Source organism: Brachionichthys hirsutus, unplaced genomic scaffold (assembly GCF_040956055.1).
Source record: "Brachionichthys hirsutus isolate HB-005 unplaced genomic scaffold, CSIRO-AGI_Bhir_v1 contig_847, whole genome shotgun sequence".
Lineage (NCBI taxonomy): Eukaryota > Metazoa > Chordata > Actinopteri > Lophiiformes > Brachionichthyidae > Brachionichthys > Brachionichthys hirsutus.
This window is the reverse complement of record NW_027180362.1, coordinates 4,873-27,827: the sequence shown is the minus strand read 5'-3', so window position 1 is coordinate 27,827 and position 22,955 is coordinate 4,873. Positions and strand designations below refer to the sequence as shown.

General features: G+C 44.0%; 2 protein-coding genes across 2 annotated transcripts; one reads left to right on the top strand and one right to left on the bottom strand.

Moving 5' to 3' along the window:
* Positions 1 to 539: 539 nt before the first annotated feature.
* LOC137914074 (dedicator of cytokinesis protein 7-like) lies at positions 540 to 21,991 on the bottom strand. Its single transcript, XM_068757694.1, has 50 exons — positions 21,851 to 21,991; positions 20,047 to 20,134; positions 19,103 to 19,281; positions 18,839 to 18,907; positions 18,637 to 18,760; positions 18,200 to 18,412; positions 17,560 to 17,645; positions 17,374 to 17,440; positions 17,047 to 17,196; positions 16,858 to 16,938; positions 16,495 to 16,651; positions 16,262 to 16,392; positions 15,926 to 16,019; positions 15,360 to 15,522; positions 12,462 to 12,579; positions 11,817 to 11,887; positions 11,563 to 11,701; positions 11,366 to 11,467; positions 11,184 to 11,270; positions 10,686 to 10,917; positions 10,400 to 10,564; positions 10,106 to 10,278; positions 9,408 to 9,509; positions 8,988 to 9,074; positions 8,243 to 8,338; positions 8,007 to 8,147; positions 7,592 to 7,705; positions 7,310 to 7,480; positions 7,059 to 7,198; positions 6,707 to 6,876; positions 6,440 to 6,591; positions 5,944 to 6,126; positions 5,549 to 5,675; positions 5,347 to 5,431; positions 5,086 to 5,182; positions 4,845 to 4,979; positions 4,385 to 4,537; positions 4,071 to 4,229; positions 3,885 to 3,985; positions 3,621 to 3,813; positions 3,368 to 3,511; positions 3,123 to 3,254; positions 2,998 to 3,012; positions 2,417 to 2,542; positions 2,239 to 2,328; positions 1,918 to 2,154; positions 1,679 to 1,822; positions 1,409 to 1,515; positions 1,164 to 1,337; positions 540 to 596 (listed from the first exon to the last, which is right to left on the bottom strand). Exons 1-50 carry the CDS (start codon positions 21,898 to 21,900, stop codon positions 566 to 568), a joined length of 6,345 nt encoding a protein of 2,114 aa, XP_068613795.1. The 5' UTR covers positions 21,901 to 21,991; the 3' UTR covers positions 540 to 565.
* On the top strand, positions 13,196 to 14,388 carry LOC137914083 (angiopoietin-like protein 8). The gene is made up of 4 exons (XM_068757703.1): positions 13,196 to 13,501; positions 13,927 to 14,076; positions 14,178 to 14,288; positions 14,371 to 14,388. The coding sequence occupies exons 1-4, from the start codon at positions 13,196 to 13,198 to the stop codon at positions 14,386 to 14,388; spliced, it is 585 nt and encodes a 194-aa protein (XP_068613804.1).
* Positions 21,992 to 22,955: the final 964 nt, after the last annotated feature.

Genomic DNA, 22,955 nt, shown 5'->3' with positions numbered 1-22,955 from the left:
ACAGACAATTTAATGCCTCTCCAAAATCCAACGCTTGCAGCAAGTAGGCAAACAGATGCACCAGCAAAAAACCACAAAAATTATTTGGATAAAAAAAAATGTTTGTCGGCTCCAGACATATAAAAAGATAAAACTAGATCAAGCTTTGAGAGATTACTAAGAGGATTCTTCTTCTTCTGGTTTACCTTTGGTTTAAGACTCTGACACGTCTGAGTCTCGCTCCAAATGAAGATGTTTACAGTTCAGATAACCTTCCAGTATAAACAGCTGAAGTTTTCTCCTACAGAGGTGTGAGAGTGGTGTTGATGGGGGGAGAGATGCTTCAGCAGGGTGGCAAGTGTGTGTGTGTGTATTTACATGTATGTGGTGGAAATGTTGGGGGATTATGGCATGACTGGGTGGTCAGGAGGAGGCAGGAGGGTAAAATGGAGCAGGAAGAAGACGAGGATGTTTGCTTGCGACAGTTGGTGTGCGATACGCTGGGGGAGGGGTAACGGACGGGATGAAGCAAACTTCTAAAGCTCTCATTCTGAGTTGTTATCCAGTTTATTCCTCAGGAGTCCACTTAGCGGAGACTAGATCTACTGAAGGAGTTCCTGTGAGAGAAAAGCAAGACGATAAAGACTGAGTGTTTGGCTTACTTGGGTAAATCTGCAAAAATAAGTGAGGAGTGCCAACACAGAATTATGGTAAAATGCTGATGCACTAAATTTTTTTATATACATTTGCATTTAGTTTAAGTATTGAAGACAGATCTTCTTAAAAATGCATATGCATTTCAGTATCAAAGCATAGTTCTGGCAGGTGCTGTAAGTCTGTGTTTGATTATGAACCAGCTGCCTTCAGCCCTCATACCATAAGCATATCTCATACCCTCATACCAAACAGAAAGAAAAAAAAACTTACAATGATAGTCTTTATGGTCTAACAAGCCACGACTTCTGGAGCTCCATTTCACTTTTGTAAATGAATATAAAAACGTGAGCAAGAACACGAGATTTTGAGTCTTCTTCCTCTCATTGTGACTAACGAGATGTTTAAGCCTCGGGCCTGGAGTGTCATAAAGTTTGGTTTTATGTTGCTTTGACGGTACGAGCATGAGATCATTTTGAGCGTTTCTATGCGTAGGCGTGTGTGTGTGTGTATGTAATGTCTCATGTTACCGTTGTGTTTGCGTAGTCGGAGCTGCCAGGGTTCTGTACAGCTGAGGGATCTTGCGGTTGATGAGAGGACCCAGAGCTTCTTTTAATTTATTATAGTTCCTCTCCAGCTCTCTGTGGTACTCTTTCTGATCCGGTCCAATCAGGGCTTTGTTTTTCCTCAGGGCGTCCTCACACCTGCATGAAGACACAGGGAGATGGGATTTTGTTTTATTTACTCACACAGCAGTCTGCGTCTGTGTCATCACCTCTTGGTGAAGTCTTTAAAACAGAGGCGTAGTTTGTTGTGATGGCGAAACAGCTTTGGATCATCAGGAATGTCTGAGAGAAAGACCTGTGCCACTTCAAGGGGGCCCTATGAGGGGGGGCAGACACTGTTAAGTTATACGGCAAGGAATGTCTGTCACAACTTAAAACACTGACACAGATGTTTCACCCCCTTAGGATAAGATTCCTATTCCACAGGCGCTTGAGGCTTCTGATGATGCATCATCAGAGGCATGTAGAACAACAAGCACCTGGTTGACAGTGGTTCCCACACAGCCCTGCAGCACCATCTGCAGCATCTTGGAATCCGCAGGATCTTGACTGGTAGCAAAGGCGAGCTCCTGAGTCTTCTTCTGCATGTCCTCAATGGCTACCTCTATCGGAACAAGAATTATCTGGAGAACCAAAGACATTCAAAGTAGCTGTTAGCTCTCTACATGCCCTAGTCATACAGGAACTGTTTGAACCCCACTCCGCAACAGACGCCCACCTCTTCCTTGTGGATAACATTGATGCGCGTCTTTATGTAAGGGAAGGCATGAGATGTTGTAAGGATGGTTTTGCGTTTGTACTGCTCAATCAAGTCGCCGTGGGCTCGTCCATCCAGAGTGAACGGAGTGCAATACATGAAGGTACGCAGGTTGTAGTTCTTGTCGAAATAGGTGACTCTTTCCTTCAGCTCATACGTGTCGAAGAAAGGCTCGGCGTAAGTGATCTGGAGGTAGGCCTGAAACAACAACCAGCTCAGCAACACAATCCTATCTAAGCTTAGATATGATCAGTCACATACAGCATGTATACTTCACGCCACCTTGTTGGGATCTAGTTTATTTTTGTCCACTGGGTTGGAGTCCTTGATAATTTCAATTGCACCATCTCCAAACTTCAATGAGTAGAACTCCTGAGGAGCGAAGAGATTCATCTTCAGAAATGTGTTGCTCATAAACCACTACCGACACCTTTATTGGTGCTATGACCAGCCAGCATGCCTCAAGTCTATGGGAGATCTCGGCCAGCTTGGTGATTGATGGTTCCTTGTAGACAAACTCCTGTTCATCCAGGTCCCCGAACCGGCAGCCGTAGAAGCCCACCCGAAAGTAGGTCCCAAACATTCGCTGAACACTGAGGAAGAATGAACAGATCAGATGACAGAAGAGTGTAGAAATTCAGATAATTAATTTCTGCAACCATGCAGGTTATGTGACTTATTTTACATTGATAAAAGAAAAATAAGACGGTTTTGACTCGAGAAATTGCCTAGATTTCTAGAAATAAGATTCATGCAGAGCATGGTTTCATTGTTCAAACATATTTTAAAATGTTCTGCTTTTCTCCAATATTTTATGTGACGACTAGGTAAGCATGAAGGATCGCTATGCTAAAACAAAGAGTATCTTATTAATATATACAGATAGGATATTTTGTAGTACAAGAGCAAATAGTGTAGTAGTAATACTCACCAGAAATATTAAGACCAGAGGGAAGAGGAGAATGAGAATATATTATTACAATATAAAAGAGTTGCTGAATTAGATTAACATTAATGTACTATGAGAAATAAAATTGTTACCTCCCATCCTGAACTCTGGAAAAGTAAAAAAAAAAAGAAAAAAAAGATGCATGAGGAGGAATCCAGGATAATTGATTTAGAACACTATCAGTGCAGTTATTAGCTGGTTACTCGTGCAAACTCACTTGGTTGTAGACTTTGTTGAAGGCATCTTGCAGCTTCCCGTGGACAGCAGCAAGTTTTTTGAAATCTCTGTTGGCTTCATGGATGGGCAGCAGAATCTTATACACTTCATTTATGGCTTCATACATAGCAGCCTGGAGTCAGAGCACCAGAGAGCCAGTTTTATACAAACCACCAGATCACATGACCGCTGCAACCTTCTGCTGCGTTAGCAGACCACCATGTGGTCGGAGAAAGTGCGTCCTACCATGTTAAAAGAGGCAGCTGCTTGCTCCAGGAGGCCCACAAGGCCAGACTCGCTGAAGTACTTCCCAGCACAAATCCCTTCCTCCTCTGGAGACAAGACGTCATCGGAAACAGCAGACTCCTCCAATGCATTGGATGAAATATTCTGAGGGATAAACAGATGAGTCGGAGCAAAGTTAGAATTTTCAGTCCAACATCCAGCTTTCGTTCTGCCTCCCATATAATGAGTCACCAAATGATACAGTGGCCCTGACCTGGAACGTGACACAACCAATTGGCAGGTAGCGGCAATCCTCCAGCATGTTCAGGTATTCTGCCACCAGTGCTGCACCGTGGACCAGACACTGGGCAGCTTCAGCATGGTTTCCTCTCTCGCAGTGCTTTCCTGCCATGTTCTGGAGCCATGTCAGTCGCAGATCAGGCGAGTTCTGGTAGCCCTTTGCAATCCTGGAGAAAGGAGAGCATTCTTGCAACCTTTTTTGGTTTTACGTGAGGATTATTAATATGCATCACAGTACCTGTACATCAGGTCAATGAGCATCTCTGGATCGTGCTGATGCTCTTTCATTTTAACAGTGTCAGTGAGAATCATGTGCAAGTTGAACACCAGATCTTGGACCTGATTGTTCAAAAGAGCGACACAGCGCGTTAGTCAGGTTTTATGCATTCCAGCAGGTTGTGATGAGACAGAGGTTGGTTTCTACCTGCTCTGGGAAGGGAGTGTCACGCAGGTCAACATCCTCTTCAGCATACGTCAGGATCGTCTTGAGTGAGTGTCGCAGGTGCTCTTCATTGAAGTTTTGTGACATTCCCACCAAGGATGACAGGGACATGGTAACCTGCATTTTCACTCGAGCAAAGTTCTGGTCCAAGGAAATAATTAAGACGGGCTTCACTCGCAATAGTGTGAATTTCTCAGACATCTCATATGCATATACATCCACGTTTTTTTTTTTTGTCCCTGCTCATAATGTGAATAAAATATTTAAATGAACATAAAGACATTGGTAAGACTTACATTGCCAATCTCAAAGTTCTGTCTCATGAGCAGGTAAAGAGAAGCTGAGGCGTGGCTTCTCACAGAACCAACACAACTGCTGCAGTGACGCAGGAGACGCAGGCACAGGTCAGCACAAAGCTCCGTGTCCTCTTCAAAAAGCATCTCTGGGAACTACATTCACAGACACTCTTGTTTTGTATACTCCATACACAAATATCTAACGATTGACTACTTGTTTCTTTAAAAGTCAAGGCCTTCATAGGAATATCCACTACATGTGGTGTAAAGACCGACTAAATATAAATTTAAAAATTTTTTGGTTGCTAGTTTTTCCTGAAAAGCACAAAAATAATTCAGGAGGTTTCATTCGTAATAGTGATAAATAAGAAGAAAAATGACATGTTGAGTTTCTATGAGAATTTCAAGCTGCACAAATAAACTAACAGCTCCTCATGGACCAGCAAATGACATCACATACCTTGAAAACCAGAGCCCTTTGTGTAGTGAAGCAGTGCTGCAGGAAGAGGGCGCTCTGGTTTCCAGCCATGCTGTGGAGGAGGACTCGCAGGACTCCACCCAGAACACTCTCCTTCAGCTCAGATGCCACCACAGTCTGGCGAAGGACACACATGTCAAAAAAAAAAAAGTAATCATCAATAATCATTGAAAAAGTGTGCGATACTGTGTGTGAACAGTGTTTGTTTAACTCATTGTTTTACCTTGACTATAATTTCCAGTGTGTCCAGTACAATCAGAGAAGCCTCAGTAGCCAAGTTTCCATCCACCACAGACTCCTGCTCCATCTCAGCTTTAGTCCTGTGATGTTTTCACAAGAGCCGGTTTTAGTTCATAATTTAAACACAAATGAGGCGATAGCTTATTACAACATATTAATGGATTCAATTCAAGTTACTATGTTGTATGCATGATGCAAACTTGACAATTCAAGATCTAAAAAATGCAAAAACAAACAAACACACTTGTCAACTCTGTCTGCATTTTGTCTCCAGTGAGTGACATTCTTTCTCCATCTAACATTCTCCTGGCTGCCATAGGGACTCCTTTCTGGAAAAGCAAGCAAATTACAAATTCCATGAGTCCAAATGAATGATCACCTCAAACAAACACACACACACACACACACACACACACACACACACACACTGCTCTCATTCTATGTACCCCTGCAGCGACGGACCATCTCCTGGCGAGCCCCAATGGTCCCCAGAATAGCCTCCTCCAGTCGCGCCTTCATGTCCTGTGACTTTTTGAATGTTAGGCTGTTGATCCTCTCCAGAGCCTTTTTTCCCTACAACCATCAAAAGACAGAGAACTAAAGTTATTTATTAAACAAAAATGCACACAAGCACTTAAGAAAAATACAACTACAAAGAAATGGTATAGTATGCTGAACTACTGCGGAAAAGCAAAAGTACAGTATGCTGAAGGATTGATAAGAGGACATGTTTCTCACAAAGATACCATTGCCTTGTCATGTCTAAATTAAACAACTGCATTTTGTTTTTGATCCTATCAGAGTGATAAAGGACTGTCATAGCAGAGTGTGGTTTTAGTGCCTTGTATTCAAAGCAGGAGACACAGAGATGCAGCAAATCCAGCAGGCGGTTGATTTGCAGAACAGACAAATCAGACACCCAGCGCTCCAGGAGAGTGGCGTCTGCATTCTTCAGCACCCACAGGAAACAAACCAGTAGAGTCCTACTGCACTCGGCAGACAGAGAGCTGGACTGGCGCCCGGGCTGCAGAAGAAAAACATACACACTCAGTGGCAGTCTTAATCTGCTTCATCACAAAACGGTTGTTTACGCATTGATGCGAAGGAAAGGGACACAGAGCCATCTACAGTCATGAAGGAGCACTTCAGAGAAGAACGGCAGCAACATGGGAAGGAATGCAAATGCTAGTTAAATGAGTGTTTGTAAGGAGTTACAGAAAGGGCAGAGTGATCGTCCCTCAAACGGAGGGAGCCTCCTCCCATACTGAGGCCGATTTATGTCTGGTCAGTCTTTGGAGGCTGGGGGAACACCCCCGACCCCAGCTGCTATCACTCACCACTGTGGGCAGCGGAAATGGGCTGGCTTTGGTATGGGGCAAAGGGGAGCCGGCGATTGCCATGGCAACAGACTGACTTATATGGTTGCCACTGTCTGGGTCAGCATCGTCAACGTGGGCTGACGCATGGCGGACTCGAGTGGGTGAGGAGTCTGCAAAGAAAAAGTTTCTGAGGTGCAAGAACATTGGAAATAAAATGTTGTGCAAAAGAAATAGCCGTCTGTGGGAAGTGAACAGCTGCAACAATATTAGTAGCCATGGGCTGACCAGAGAAATCGTGGAGCTGATGCAGCGTCTCCATGACGATGGTGATAAGGGGCAGGTAGAGCTGAGCTACGTGGGCTCTGACTTGAGCATCAGTGTAGCGAGGGTCTGCATCATGGCTGCATAGCAGGGAGTGAATGGCACTAATGGCCTTTTTATGGAGAAAGAAAAGCCTGTAGGCAAAAAAAATACAAGTACAGTATCATATATATATATATACATACCAGTACATTGTTTGTTTCTGTCCTCATTCAATTAAAAACATACTGCTTTTCCTTTAATTGCTAAATTTGTTGTACTATGGGGACACCAAATGACAAGTCGGCTTCTCATATATGAAATATTGAGAGCCTACCCTTCCCCATCAGGATCAAGAATGAGAGACAGCTCGCTAAGCAACAAGCCAGACAGGAAATGCTGCTGACGAAAAGGGACAGAGAGCTCAAACATGGTCGCCACACCCTGGTCTTGCACGATGCTGGAAAACACTGAACTCTGTGGACAACAGGTTGGACAGTGAAGATGAGTCAAAGGACAGGAGTAATATGAAAACGACACTATAGCAATGTAAATCAGCCGTATACAATTCTAAGCCTGCTCCAGTACCTGCGAGGTGGTGGAGGAGGTGGAGGGGGAGGGCGAGGATGGAGGGCTGAGAGTGGAACACGGCAAGTTGAGGATGACATAGTGCTCATGACTGCAGACGATACGAGTGAAGTCCATCCTCAGGGCATTCAGAGAGCTGGGGTTCTGTGCCGTGTGAAGCTTGTTGGCAATCTGTTAAACACGTTTGTTTGAGCCATTGAAGGCAGTTTTGAAACATGCATGAGAGCATGGGGCTTTAAATAGTTAGATATGAATGGAATACAGAGGAGAGACAGGAGTTACCTGTTTGTAGTAAGAGCGGATGAGGTTGAACACAAAACCCCTGTCCATGAGAGACAGCAGGTCATTGAGGAAGAACGCGAGACTGCTATTCAACCTCTCCACAAGCTCCACGTCCTTGAAAGGATAGTTATACGGAAAAAAGAGAGGAACGAAATGAGCAAAATCAACATTTTTATATCATTACAAAACAGCAAGCCAGAAATTAAAAGAAGAAACCCAGATGATGTTCTGGTGATTGTACATTTTGTACTCAAATCAGTGATTTAAAAAATAGCAAGCGATGATTGGGCAAATTTCGAATTGAACAACTACCTTCATCACTAATTACAGATTAGTTTATTCATAAAAATAACAAATAAACTTCCAGCGGCTAGCATCCTGAATTACTAGCAGTGTAGCTTTGTTGTTTGTGTACCTTGTGGTATCGACTGGCTATGTCTGCACTGATGGCACACAAAAGCGCAGCGATGTCGTCCACAAAGCGGTCCGGGAAACGCTGGCGGCGAGGAGTGTCCAGTTTTGATGTCAGGAACAAGTGGTGGGCCATGCTCTTTGTCTGGTCAGGTGGCACATAATAAAAAGTAGTCCGTTATAGAAAAGCATTTTGATGCCTAATTTTGTTTTGGAAATGGGTTTGAAAAGCATACAAACCATTAGCTGGAAGAAAAACCAGGCCTGCTGCAGCGCCGCTTCCCTCACAACGCTGGTGCTAACCACCCACTGCAACGCCAGCTCCTCGTGGAGCAGCTGCACGGAAAACGGAGCAAAGCTAAGCTTAGAAGAGGAAACAGCTCAGATTGCACAAATGCTGGGAAGATGTTTAACTGCGGTTTCGTGAGGTGCTTCTGCACCAATGTAGTGATATACTCTGAACAATGATATGTTAAAATGATAATACTTTGCTCCATGCTTGCTTGTGAATGTGGACACATTTTGAAGAGGCCCTTTTTCAAAAACGGTGTTAATTTATGTGGAATGATTCAAACAGGTTTACTCTGAGCCCCCTCAACGGTCACACTCTTTCCTATCCCTCCTACCTAACTTGTTTGTTGCAACCATCAGGGAGCAACACTTGTTTCTTATTTTACATATTTCTGAATTTGACGTTGTAAAATAACAAATTTGTTACATGTGTTTGTTCAAACGAGTGCAAGTGCTTATATATAATATAATTGTGTAAGACAATATAAAAGCAAATTTAAATAAATTTATTGTGGAGCAGTCAACACAAAAGATTCATGAATTCATTGACGAACCCAATTAATAGAGTACCGAGTCTGTTAGCTGTTAAAATGGCATGACTTGTGAAGAATGTTCATGACATTCGAAGTTTAAAAGGGGTTAGTTTACCATGAAGAATGTCACTTTTACATGTTACAGTAAGTGTCAGTTTTACCTTCTTTGCAATCTGCCTTGTGGGAACTGAAAACAAGGCCACGCTGTCCAGGTAGGCAGACATGCGATTGCAGGTGCGGTCGTTTGCCTGACATGGAGTGACGGTGAGGTGAACACACAGAGATGAGAGCAAATGAATGAGAAAATGGGTGAATGGAAGTGGACGGATGATGCCCAGAGAAGTCTCTATGATGAGCACATGGCAGGAACAGAGCTGAGGAGCGCCAGGCAGAGATTACGTCTCTTGAAAGAGACGGTCAGTTACTTGTCAATGAGAGGATGAATGGCAAAAGACAGAAAAGGTGTTTTTTTGTGGCTAAAAAGGTATGACAGGTCGAAAGTGTGAGATTGAGGTGATTAGAGACGGTTCAGGATGGAAGTGGTGAGAGTGTGCAGCTGATTAGGAGGAGGGATTTGGCACCTGCTTGAGCTCACAGCTGGAGTTTGGGTTCCGGCGGAACACAGATCTGGAACCCCCGGGGGCATAAGCAGAGTTTACCCAGGAATGGGAGCGATCAATGCCCTACCATAAGCCACCAGAGACAAAACACACAAACAAAGAATGGCAAGAGGCAAGGGCACAGTGAGTAGGGAGGCTACCTGTAATTAAATCACAAGATTATCTGAAAGTCAAATGTGGGTTGAACCAAAAATCAGCTATTGGAGTTGTAGAACAAAGAAAGGCAGAGAAGGGAGACCAAAGGAGGGAGGTCGAGGTGACATAGGAAAGAAAAAAGGCTAAAAAAAAAAAAAACACACACACAGCAAAATGCTTAACTGTTGGTAGAGCTCTCAGTCAACCTTGGTTTACAGTTGGCTGAGAAAGCTATCAAAAGCCTGATACTAGAGAAACAGAAAGTATAGGAGCATGACACAAGAGGGCTGAAAAACAAACAAAACTTAACAACTTATTTTATTCTGGTCTTTCTTTTCTACTCACTGCAAATTAAAATGGAGCAGAAGATGTTTGGGAATCATTGCGGGAATGTTCCCCGAGTAATTAACAAAGTTCGCTCTATCGCTGTCTCTATTACAGAGCGGAATCTATAATCACTTTCAAATTCCCCGAACTACAAGAATATTAGTTGTACAGCTCTCTCAAGAGAAGACTCCACTCACCTTGCTCCCCATGATCCTCTGCACCTCCTCATCAGGAGAAACCGGTGTGGTTGCCAGGTCTGGGTTGGAGTTGCTTATGCTCTTGGATCGGGATAAGAGCAGGCTGCTTGGGCGGGCTGTTGCTCTCGATAAGGTGGCATATTGTAAAGGCATCTCGTAGGAGTGTGCACCAGCTTCAAATGGAGAGGTCACATTAGTGATGTTAACTCATCAACAGTCACTCGCTCAATCGAAGGACGGCCAACAGCCCAATGGAAGGCTCGGCCTCTCAGGTAGAGGCTGGTGGACTCTCACCTGTCTGCGGCACCACGGGCTCGGCAGTTGGCAGACGGAAGCAGTAGTGGATGTAGGACGCCAAAAGAGTGTTGCGGCCATGTTGATCATGGTTTCCTTCCAAATTCTTGTGGATTTGGTTGATCAATAAAGACATAGCTTCAAAGGCAGTCCGACCAAGGTTCACTGAGGGCAGGAAGACACGAGGCATAATGAGTTCAGCTGGATTAGTTGCCCTAATGATCAACAACTGTAAATGCTAATCAACATCTATTGATATAGTTTTGATCCTTCAGAATTCACTTACCGATTTGTCCAGCAATCACCGGTGGATAAACAATGAGCTGAATGAGCTTGTTGAGCAGCTGGTGCAGAAACCGGACACAGGTATCCAGCAGAGCCCCCCTCAACGCAGCGACGCTGGCCTTCAGCTCGCCCTCCATGTTTGCCTCGGTGATGATGACGTCCTTCAGGCGGAAGGGGAAGGAATACTCCTCCAGAACATACACTAGAGTGAAGAACCTGTCCAAGTGGGGATCCTGGAGTTTCAGAATAAATATGAAGTATTATTTGAGCACCAATATCTCTTGCAGGTAATATGCCTACCTTTACTTCAGCGCTTGATTGTTGTGTGGAAGCATAATTGAAATCAACACCCATTAACTTGAGATTACCTTGTAACCATGGAAACTAAAAAATCCCTAATTGCAAAAGGCACTATTTTGGTGCTTAGTTGTGTGAAAAAAACCCTGCTTTTTAGTTATGCCACAGGGCTTTTGAAAGTAGGAGGAGTAGATTTGTGTACCTGCGTGTGAACCGAGGAGACCGCTGTCACTTCAACATTGAACACCGCTTTGTGATTATCCACCCACTTCATGCCTGGGAGCTGAACCTGCGACGGAGTGAAATCAGTCATTTGACACTCAACCACATCGTAAAGGAGCAGGTAATTTGCTGAGCAAACGGACACACTAAAAACACACTCACGTCAGGAGTGAGCACGGAGTAGCTCGGCGGAAGTTTTTCCACGGAGACGGGCAAGCTGAAAGAACCGGTGCGTAGTCTGCCGTGCTGCATCAGGGGGATCCACTGAAGGCAGAAAGAAAGACACACAACCCTCGCACCCATGGCGAGACAACAGAAGAAACTATCAAACAAGTGAGTGTGTGGGAGTATTGACTCACGGTGTAGCCCACGGGGCTCTCCAGAGGAGTGTTCTGCTTGGGCTGGCAGCTGATGTGGTAGAAGGTGAACAGCAGGTGGTGGTTGTCTGTCAGATTAGCTGGAATCTTCATCTTCATCTCCTCATAGAACTCAGGAGACCTTAAGGGCGAGGGTTAAACACAACATTTAAGGAAAGGTAATGCTCAAAGGATAACAGTTGGAGCGACTCCATGAGATGGTCAATAGCGAGGATTCGTAGGAAACGGAGCCTTACTTGTTGTGGTAGATAACGGGACTGTAGGCCTCATTCACGAACTCAGCGCAACTCGACTTCCCAAAGATGACCTGGTCAAGCAGAGCAAAAAAATATTGTTGTTCCATCACTTTCAGAATTTCACCTTGGATGGAAAAACGTTTAATCACTTTGCAAATGAAACGCATACTTTCACCGTTTGTGAAAGACAATACAAATATTTTAAAAGCAAAACACTTTACGCTGAGCCTACTTTAAATGAATTTCAACATCGTGAATGACGATAACACGGGCGAAGACTTGGAAAGTAGCTGTAAAAAGCTTGCAGTACTCAAACAGTGTATTTAATGGCATTACAGCAGATGTGTTTTTGCCTTTTGAATACATCAAGCATGAGAACAGCAAATGAGAAAAGGTAAAGTGGTTTGAGAGGTTTCTCCAGATGTTTTGAAAACCTTTATGCCCCAACTATCTGAAGAAAACTGTATTAAGCAACTATACTTTTCTTTCTACTCTGTTTAAAATAAAGCATTCACTCTTCCAAGAATAGATTGTGGTTGCAGTATTTCACTGCCTTGGGCTGTTTTCTGTGGCTGTAATTTAATTTTCTGAAGAGCATTGCGATCGTGTCGCTCATTATCATCATTACCTGTTGCTGTGACTCACCGGCAAAGCCTGGCTGGCGTCCTCTCCTGCCATGAACTGAACCTTCACAGCAATGTTCCTCACCGAGCCCTGACGACTGCTGAAGTTCAGGCTTTGTGGGTAAACATAGAGCAAGTTTCTAAAGGCAAAATGGCAAAGGAAGAGAATTAGAAAAAGAGAAACATGACAGAGGAGAGAATTTATTCCAAAACACAGTTTCAGCTTGTTTTGTTGTCAACAACATCACACTTCTAACCTACCAACAAAAGTCGATACTCAGAAAAGTAAAGCTCTGAACGAGTTTAACCCCCTTTTGGCTTCGCCTAGAAAAAGTCACCTTAACTCAAAGGCAAATACTAGAGGTAAAGGTTGTCCATATTTTGGGACAGCTGATTTTAGCCACTTAGCCACAGGAAAATATCTTTGACAAACATTTACAATGTTGACTGCCGCGCTCGCATCCATTTTCTGAAACAAACAAGAGGGCTACCGATGTTGCATGTCAAACATGTTCGTGACCTAAATTACAAATTTAGAATCTCAAGGCAAGGTCAATGAGACGAAGGCCGCAGACAGGAGCCGTCATCGAACCACAGCCAAGCTAATATTTTACCACGGTATTGCATGTAAACTTCGAATATAAAGCGCCCTGCCCCCTTTCCAAATTCATTATCTATCAGATAGTTGGGAAATGCTGTCTTCGCAGGTTTTATCGATGATTCTGCGCATTCAACAGGACTGCTTTTTTGTAAAAAATGATCCGGGGGCTCTGTCTGCTTTTTTTGGCCGGAGGATTGAGAGCGGTCCACGCAGGTCCGGTCTGGAAGCCGCTCAAGATAGAAGACAAGTTTTCAACACAGGAAGAAATAAACCTGCTCATATTTGGGGTCTTACAGTTCAGCGAATCCCTGAACCATATTTATGAAACCACAGAGGCTAAGTTAGCTAAAATCAGACAGGCTGTGAAGAATCACGAGGCAACTCTGCAAAATCTGGAGCGGGAGACGGAGCAGGCTGCAGAAGTGGAGAAACAGATGAAAGAAGTTATACAGCTGCTGCAGGTAAGGAAACTCAAAATGCGAACCAACAAGCCTCATATGCTGCCGAATGGTGGTACAATTACACGAGAGATAACCGACATTACAATCAAAGGACAGATCTAGCAGACACAACATCAACAGCACGCACAGTTTGTTAAGAATCTAAAGTCCCTATCAGATTTACGGTCAGTGATTCTCGGTTCTCGAGAGAAAATAACGGAAAACAGACGAAATAAAGCAGGTCTTTGGCGATTTGCAAAAATGTGCAACACCATAACAATTCAAAATCTCTACATTTATGTAACCGTTCCTGGGGAATTCATTTATTTTTGTGTGACACATAATCACCATCTGATTTTTCTTTTATTGATTTTGCTGAGCGCATTAAACTACAGGTCATAAAAATGCCACAGGAAGCGTATAATATGGACCAATGCTCTTCACAGGAACACTTGACTGAGCAATGGGCTCAAACAAAGACAATGAAAGACCAGATGGCTATTCTGGAACAGGAGGATGAGGAGCTGAAGATGAAAATGGAGAGGTTGGAAATGTATCTCAACAACTCCGTACCCACTAGCGTAAAAGAGCTGCAGGTGAGAGGAAGATAAAAACTTCTCTAGAGTTACAACTGGAAGACAGAAGAAACAGCGAAGGCATCGTGCAGCTTTACGTTTGTCTTTATTCCTGCTTTTAGGAGCGAGCCCAGGAGCACTCGGATGTCCTGAAGGGTTTGCAGCATTTGGTCCAGTTCCATAAAGAAAATATTGAAACTCAGAGCAATCAACTCACCAAACTGCAGAATATGGTAAATCACTTGTTCAAAACATGTTTGAAACTTGTGATGTTTTTAGACAATAACATTAACACCCTTATTTCCTGCTTGGCAGAGTGAAGGTGTGGCATAGGCATCTTTACGGTTCACCGCTGAAGTCTCCTTTCAACAGAGGTCTGAATGAGATAAAGATCCATACTCTGTAGCTCCATCGCACTCCCTTCTGAGCCTGCTCTGTATGCCGCAGATCATTGGTTCCAAAACCATTCCACGTCAGGACCCAAACCTGCCCATGGACTACAATTCTAATCACATATTAGTAATAATATTTTTTCAGTTTCTCAAGGAACAGTTTTGTGTCTCTACTTTGTTCAACTGTAATGTACTGTGTATACATGTACATATGATTTAAATTCTTGTTTTTTTGTTCAAAAACAAGATAATACTTTTTTGTACAATATTTTATACAATAATATGAATTAAAATATGACTAAATTTGCAATTCAGTGGCCTACTTTCATATTTGCTCAAAATGTCAGTTTTAAGTTGAAGCAGAAAGAAAATCAATAGTCAAACAAACATATCACGCATGCAATGAATGGCTCAATGTAGATTTGTTCAATAGGTCATATTTCAGATTCAGTGCATCACCTTGTCAACCTGGAGAGGTTGCTGCTCATTACAGTTGGTGTCCCACAACTGGACCACTCCAATTTGCCTATAAGGTTAAGTGGGACTTTGCACAGTCTGGCCTGCCTGCTGCACTTTCTTCTCCAGCACAGAAACTCCCCAGGCACCTTTGCTACGATCCAAATTGTGACCTTCAGCTCTGCGTTTAGGGCCTCTAATGAGCCAGACACTTTAGAGTCTTGATACCACCACTTAATTCGATCCCCTGATCCACACAAAAAATTGAGCCACCAAAGCAGGTCGTTCAACTGCAAACTCAGAGAACTCCAGATTGCTCCCCACCTTCTCCTGAATAAAAGTATTAACAAGCCCACACTTCTGTACTGTTCCCAACACTGCTACCAAGATCAAGGATCTTCCCATATCAAAACATAGGTCTAAACACTAGTGTGTGTGTGACAGGTGAGCACTCACCCATAGCTGGTATATGGTGTGTATACGTAGCGAGCAGGGAATTCCATGACCTCTTTGGTTGGACGAACGCGTGGGTCCGGGTAAGGCTTCACATGAAGAAGCTCTGGTGACAGACAGTAATGAGGCAAGTCTGGAGCTGGAGAGACGTCAATCTTCAGTTGAGCTGCGTGGGAAAATAAGTCAAAAACAGAAACTACATTTACCAACTTGATATTATAAGACGCAATCAATAGCCACAGTTTATGTAATTTAAGTCCAAACTTATGTAATAAATGTAGTTGTCATCGAGGAAATCAAACAAAAAACGTACAACATGTATTTTTGAATATACCGGCATACTCGTAAATATCTAGAGCAAGCTGATCCAACCATTAACGTCTGGATGCCATCTCATAATTAGCATATTAATTCTTGAGTATATGGCCAGGAACAAATCCAAATGGACATTTGTGCCAGAATCAAATTACATTCAGCCGTTCCTGAGGAAATAAGATGGCTGATGGAAAAACCCGAGAACAAAATGTCTTTGAATAAAAGTGACACAAGTACGCGAGTATCATGTTTACCTGTGACAGGCCTCAGACGTCGCAGAACAGAAGATGGTCTGCGCATATCTGCCAAAAACTTGTAGAGGTCTTCATCACTTAGTCTGTCCCCCTCCTGCATGAACACAAACAGAAAAACTTTATATGGATATTACAAAAAACACGTACAGGTACAAATACATATTTGTGTTGTTTCCTTTGTTTCATCAGTGACATGCAATTAAAATGATTTATTTGATTCAGTAAAGTCATTTGTACCCTGGCCACAACAAATACCATACAATGATTTATTTACAATAACAGTAACAACACCGATTACGAAATGAGTGATTAGCATTAACCGCTAGACAGTCCGACCTGTTTGAAGAAGTTGGTGACGGTCAGCGTCGCTGGGCGGAAAGTGGCAAAGTTACAGATGTCATCCCCCACGCTCATCCGTTCATAGGCCTTTTTCTTTCTCTCATTCCATGTCCCATGACTTTTTCGCTCTGTCATGAAGAAAAATAGAATACGATAATATAATGTTAGAGAGGTATGTACATGACTATAAATTGCTGATCGACTAATGTTACTTTTGAAGACCGCAGTACCAGAGTCTGAGTCAGAGTCCAACCGGTCCAGACCCCCCACAGTGCTGACGATGTTGAGGAGGTGAATGGCTGTCCAGGCAAAAGGCATGCGGAAACAGCCGAGGCGGCTGCATGCTTGCTCCGCCTGCAGACGCAGCTTATCCAGCTTCTCCTTGTGCTGACCCCACAGAGTGGATGGGATGAGATAAGAGAAAAGGATGTAAGAGAAATATCTGCTGTAGCCAACAGATGTGCAACAGACGGTAAATATTGAAGATGGCTGTACAGTATTGAGTCATGCTTTTGGATTTGAGATTAAAGGAGCATGCTGGCTGCCAGCCGTGAGCATTGCAACATCTTAAAACACATTTTTGGCCCCATTACCTTGGAGGAATCGGACTCTTTCATGACCATATAGGGCTCACAGCATTCTCCAATGTCTCCCTGCTGAAGCACTTTCTCAAGCTGGATTAAAAGCACACAGTTTTAACACATTAAAGTATTTTCTGAATCACGCACACAAGTTTGATCTTTATTTACATTCAAATCAAAGGAAAACAACAACAACAGTACCTTAATGACCAAGAAGATATCAGAGGACGGGTATGTGATGGAGAAAATGGCAGATCGGGCCAGTGTAGAAATGGCTATGTGAGGTGTGTGGGGTTTCAGCAGTCCTTTCATCTGATCCGAGTTCAAGTCAAAGTAGAAATTCTCTGAGATCTAGTGGTGGAAGATTGAGAAAAAAGGGCAAACAGCAGAGGGAGGGAAAGGAAATGATTTTAATTTAGTTTGACTCAGTGATCTCAGCCACCAGACCACTTAGACATTTTTGAAAACGGGAAATTCAATTATCCATGAGCTCAGCATTTCAGAGCGAAAGTCTGGAACAAAGATTACCTTTTTCTTTTCCTTGACGTCATACAGAGCAATTGTTCCAAATATTGGCTCGATTTCTATTTCAAACCTGAAAAACAGAAAGTTTCGAAGTAGCTGTCAAAAATCGACTGTGTCGGGATTATTGCTAACAATGAATCAGGGCTGGAACATAGAAATGTCAGCTGTTATATTCCAAATGTTACTCACTTCAGAGACAGACACTTGACCATGATCCTCTGACCACAGTGTTCTTTAGGCACTTCGATGGCAGAGCATCTCTCTACTGCTTCATCCTACCGAAAGACAAAAGGAACACGTACAACTCACGACATTTACACAGACGCCATGGCAACATCCGAGCAGAGAAAGTGATGCCGTGAACACAGACAAGGAAGAAGGATCAAGTGAGAAAAGGAGAACAGCGAGGGAAGAAAAGCAAATGGTTCTCTCGAAGCTGCTGGTTTTGCAGACGTTACCGACATGCTTTGTGGGAATCTCTGGACGGAACGGAGGGCAAACACAATCATCAGCACTTCCTGTTAAAAGGTACCGTTGAGCAAATTTTGCTCTCTATAGATGGAGTCTTAATGGCGTTAAGCGTCGATGTGTGTGTGTGTGTGGGGGGGGGGGATCAATCAGTACATTAGATAATGCATCAAATTTAAAATGCCCTTTAGTGTAGCCCTCTGAAGATGAAAGCATCGCCGTCACAGAGATCAGCGTTTATCCTGATCATGCTCATTTCAGTGTTGCGCTCTGTTGCTCAGCCAAGCTGTAACATTCAGGTCCGTTTAAAACTAGCTCTATCTTTAATTTGACATGGTCTGTTCTGTGCTTTAAGACAAACCTCATCTGGGGGAGGGTACAGGCCCAGCAGGTCACTGTGGCGCCCCTGCTGGCGTGCCTCTGTATTGCGGCGGTCCATGTCCTCTGGAGCTGTTCGCTCCAACACAGACGGCAGGAGAACATCCGGGGAAGAGTTCTTCAGGTCAAAGATACTGGAGGCCCAGCTACCCCGAGGAGTCTCATCAAGGCCGACCGACTGCCGCTTTGCCTCTTCCTGTGACAACAGCGAGATGGATAGCTGAGATGATTCAATTATCTTATTACCGTTCAATGATTGAAACGGAATAATGACAAATAGGCACGGTATGTCCATTTATCCATGACTAATTCTCCAACATTCAACTGGCTCTTACTGCCTTCCCCATCACAACTAGACACAAGCTTTGTTTGCTGGCTATTCTCGGCGCGCCTTCATCCAGGTCACTCTTCATCAGCTACCTGGTCATCCTGGCGCTCGGCAGCGACGTCGTCAAGTTCAAAGGTCTGTTTGACAAGGCCTCGCTGCCTCTCCCTCTGTCGCTCAGAGTTTTGCGGGGTAGATGTGGTACTGTAGCGCTGATATCTACATGGAAAAATAAATGCTCCTTTTAAAATGTATAACTGTTAAACAATAGATAAAACACGAACTGACAACACTTACCTCCTTTGAATGACAAGCCAGTCATCTGTGTAGACTGCCAAGGCGTCTCTCACTCTGGGATCCAGTGAGCTACAAAGACAAATGCATTAATAAGTGAACAAAGCAAGCTTTTAATAATGCGTTACAAGTCTCTGTGACACACCGCAGGGAGAAAGCTTTTATCGACAGTGGTGTTTGACCTGCATTAGGGTGCATTAATCCATCTGTGCGGAGTGACAAGATGACAGATGCGTGTTAAAGTATAATGGCTATGATGGGACTCACTCCTCCTCCTCAGGCAGTGCGGGCTCCAGTGTAATACATTCTTTGTCCACGTGGAGGAGCTCCAGGTCATCCTGGGGAAACTCCATCAGCTGTCTGAGGGGGCCTGGCTCCACCCCAGGAGCGTGACTAGTCACATACTCCTCAAAGTCCACCGGGTCAACCACCTCTGTCAGTGGGATCTGTCAATCAACATCGGATCATTATGTGCCAGCGTACAAGGCTTTAATGGGAGATCCTAATCTGATCAGAAGGACATCGAAGCGGCAGCGGAGAGGACACGGGACGCCGTTAGGATAGAGTCATGGAGGATATTTAACATCACAATGGAAAACGAACTAATTTAAGACACAAGTAATCATTTCTCGTGAACAAGAAATTGTATTTGGGTGATTCTGACCAGTTTAGTTACTACCCTCCGCCGAGGTGAGGCGAGGACAAATTCTCCTGTATTTGAATCAGAAACATGCATCTGATCCATGAAGTCATGATTCAAATGCACCAGCAGCAGAATATAATGATTGCTTCACTCACTCTGCATGAAAGCATCGTTTGTCTGATGAATAAAATCGTTTGCAGGCTACTTCAACGCAGACCTACTGGCATTGTCCAGGAAATATTACCAGGTCCTACTGGTCTGGTAATTCAGCTTAAAGACTAATACCTAACTCCATCCAAACATAACCCTATGCCGGTACAGGCAGAGGGTTTCTGGGATCTCTGGTTCATAGCTGAAACCATACAAATGAGAACAAGTATATCATATTTCACCTCCCCTCATTCCTGCTGCAAACACTAATGGCGCTCATCTGGTTCCCACGTGTTGAATGTCACCTTAAGTATAATTCACGAAGCAACGCCCATCGCGTTCTGGAGACACGGACTGAAGTGCATGCTTTCGACCTGCCATCTTCAAACTCTGGCAAGTTAAACACAGGGTGACTCACAGGGTGGTGTGCACCTCCTCGTTTCTTTGTCAGCTGAGGCGAGCCATAGTCTCTGGACACTTGCTTTCTGACCTCTGAAGCTACCGTCCTGAGAAAGAGAAATAAAAGCAAAGATAAATCAGTCCTCTAGTCAAAGCGAGACGGGCACAATTTTAAAGGCATGCTGCAAAAACAACAATAAATCCAGAAGAGGAGTTGTTCCAGATAAATAGAATAGTGATTAATAGGACTGGCACACGGCACGTTATCATGTTATGAATACTACACACTAAGCAAACAAGAATTCAAACACGCTGCCAAAGATTACAGGCCTAAATTATTTGTTCTGCAGCGCTTGAGAATACGGCATTTAAAAAAAAAAAACTTTCTAAATTAAAATCTCACATTGATGCCAATTATTATTATTTTTGATTCTGTGTTTAATCACTAATGAGCCCCCCCCCCCCCCCCCCCCCCCCTCTCCTCACTGACTCTGTGCATTTGCTTGGCTTCCCATCACAGAGCTTTTGGTTTCTGGTTGTTAATGCTGAAACCCAGCAGCTGTCGTGGGTCGGGACTCAAGCAGGTTCTCAGAGAGGTGGCAAGGCTGCGACGGGGAATAGGCATGGAGCCAGAGCTCCGTCGCTGGCCTTCATGAACGAACAGCAAATGGGATGCTCAAAGAGAAACAAAGCCATGAGAGGAAAAAAAAAAAAAAATCCTCTCTGAGAGACGGCCGGCAGCTGCTGCTCTACGATGTCAGTGCCCGTTTCTCTCAGATGCACAGATGCTTCAACGTCTCACAATCCATGATGATTACATAGCTGTTTGTTAAAATAAGGCCTGTATCCTCAAAAGACGTGGAAAACGTTCCTGCTGAAATTTAAAACAGGAAGGAAAGGAAACCTATCGACAGCGAGGGTAACGACGAGAACGTCCCTTTCCACCCTTTCCTGCATCCGGCACCGAACAATGGGGAGGGTCCAGCCAAGGAGAGGAAAGACCACACTCTTGGAACGCGGTGGCTGCCGACAGCGTTATACGATGCTGATCAGCACAACCAAAGACGATATTCATGATCAAGGGATAGAGACGGAGCTTTGTCCGATGTTCACATTAACCACAAAACGGACTTTAACATGATTCTCACTAGATCGAAACTAATATTTACTTTCAGGATAAGACTAACTTCCTGTTTACTTTCTCACATGACTGGAGCTGCAGTCCGTTTCCTTGGAAATGGAACAGAGAACACATTTCATCTTGGAGAATGTGCAAGACTCTCTATCGTAGCAAATAGCGTTACTCATCGAGTCGATAGATAGGAGAGGGATTTAGGATTTGTCAAGGGATCTGATCAATACTCAATTGGTATAATACGAGCTACTGTATCCGCGGTCTGCGAGGAGGGAAAGCAGTTCACGACGTGTGGGGACAGGCTGCAACCATAACGCTGCGAGGCGTTTGATCCAAACGCAAACAAAACTTCCGAATGCCATTTGGCCCACTTGGGGTTATTTTCTACATTTTAATATTCAAAGTCGAGCCGTCAACACGCGATTCCTCAGCTTGACGGCTTTAGTAGCTCGATCGTGAGACGTACGACAACGCATTTAGAACGAGCCGCCAACTCTTCAAAGCGCCAGAGGTCATTTATTGAGCGCGCAACGCTGCGGTGTTTGCATGTTTAGTTCAAACGAGCACGCAGATGTGTCCATAGAGCCATGTTTACTGTGGGTAATGCCTCCTAGCATACAGGCTACCTCCGTCCACTAGCGCGGCACGAACTCCGTCTGTCAAACGAGAACTTCTGTCGCTCTCTCACCGATTGATCTTGTGAGCGAACGCCCTCCTTTCACTCGACGTAGTTGTCATTTCTTGTCCCCATTTAAAGAAGCTCTCCCGAGTGAAACTGGAAGGAATCTCCTCGTCCGACAGCGGGGATGCGGCGCGTCAGAGCGCTTCCTTGTCCACCACGCTTGGCACTGGGCATGGATCCCTCCTTGTTCCTCCGGGCGCCTGGGAGCGGAAACGCGCTATCAAGGTAGCCTTTATGACTGAAGCACATCCGGTAAACTTTCAAAAATAAAGTCCGACTTGCTTTTATGATAACTTCGTTATGGATTCAAACGCAGTGGAATTACGTGAACATTGTTGTATCCTTTTCTGTTTAAATGAAGTTAAAACGCACTAGAAAACAAAGCTTCAAGCTTCAATTTTTAATTGGACCATTGTGTCTGCAATAAAGATTTGATTGATTGATTGAAATATCAAGCCTGATTTACCGCGAGAGCACCAGTAGGTGGGGCTGTTCACCACGAAAAGAAAGATCGCATTGCCTTCGTTATTGCTTAGTCCTTATATTTGACCTCTACAAGAACAGGAGGAATGGGCAGCACGGGTGTCGCTTAGAATCAAATTCCTCAAACAAGTTTCCATAAATTGACGATGTGGATTATTTAACGTGGGTGAAACTAATACTTTATACTTTTCCATTCCTCCTGACTGAAATAGAAATGACACTGTCAGTGTCTCTTCCCATGAGTAGAGACTTGACTGTTCATTGTAATGGCAGGTCTGCATCTCCCTCCTCCCACCCTGTAATCACTCAGACCCACATGACTACTGCTCACTCCTTCTACCCTGCAGACATCCCATTCAGCACCACGGAGAGCTGCTGCAGGTACATGGACTGTCCTCTGTGAGATGGCTGATGAATGAATTGCATGAATTGTATAGGAGGGATGTGAAAATTGGGCAGAGGGGAGACAGACATCTCAGGGATATGTTTGTGCATGGGGCAGCAGTCAGCGCAGCATAAGAGCTTGTAGCATGCGTGAGTCCTACCCATACATGGTTCTAATGACAATACATGAAGCTCACATCTCTCCTTCACACAGGCACCCTTACATCACAATGCCAAAGCACAT

Bases quoted from the DNA above. Each gene is read 5' to 3' on its own strand.
- LOC137914083 (XM_068757703.1), top strand. From the start codon at position 13,196: ATGATCCGGGGGCTCTGTCTGCTTTTTTTGGCCGGAGGATTGAGAGCG. The intron at 13,502-13,926 runs GTAAGGAAACTC...TGCTCTTCACAG, and splicing joins AAGTTATACAGCTGCTGCAG to GAACACTTGACTGAGCAATG. The intron at 14,077-14,177 runs GTGAGAGGAAGA...TCCTGCTTTTAG, and splicing joins CTAGCGTAAAAGAGCTGCAG to GAGCGAGCCCAGGAGCACTC.
- LOC137914074 (XM_068757694.1), bottom strand. From the start codon at position 21,900: ATGACAACTACGTCGAGTGAAAGGAGGGCGTTCGCTCACAAGATCAAT. The intron at 18,413-18,636 runs GTAGCTGATGAA...CTGTTGTCACAG, and splicing joins CCGAGCGCCAGGATGACCAG to GAAGAGGCAAAGCGGCAGTC. The intron at 12,580-15,359 runs GTGAGTGCTCAC...TTTTGCCTTTAG, and splicing joins ACACCATATACCAGCTATGG to AAACTTGCTCTATGTTTACC.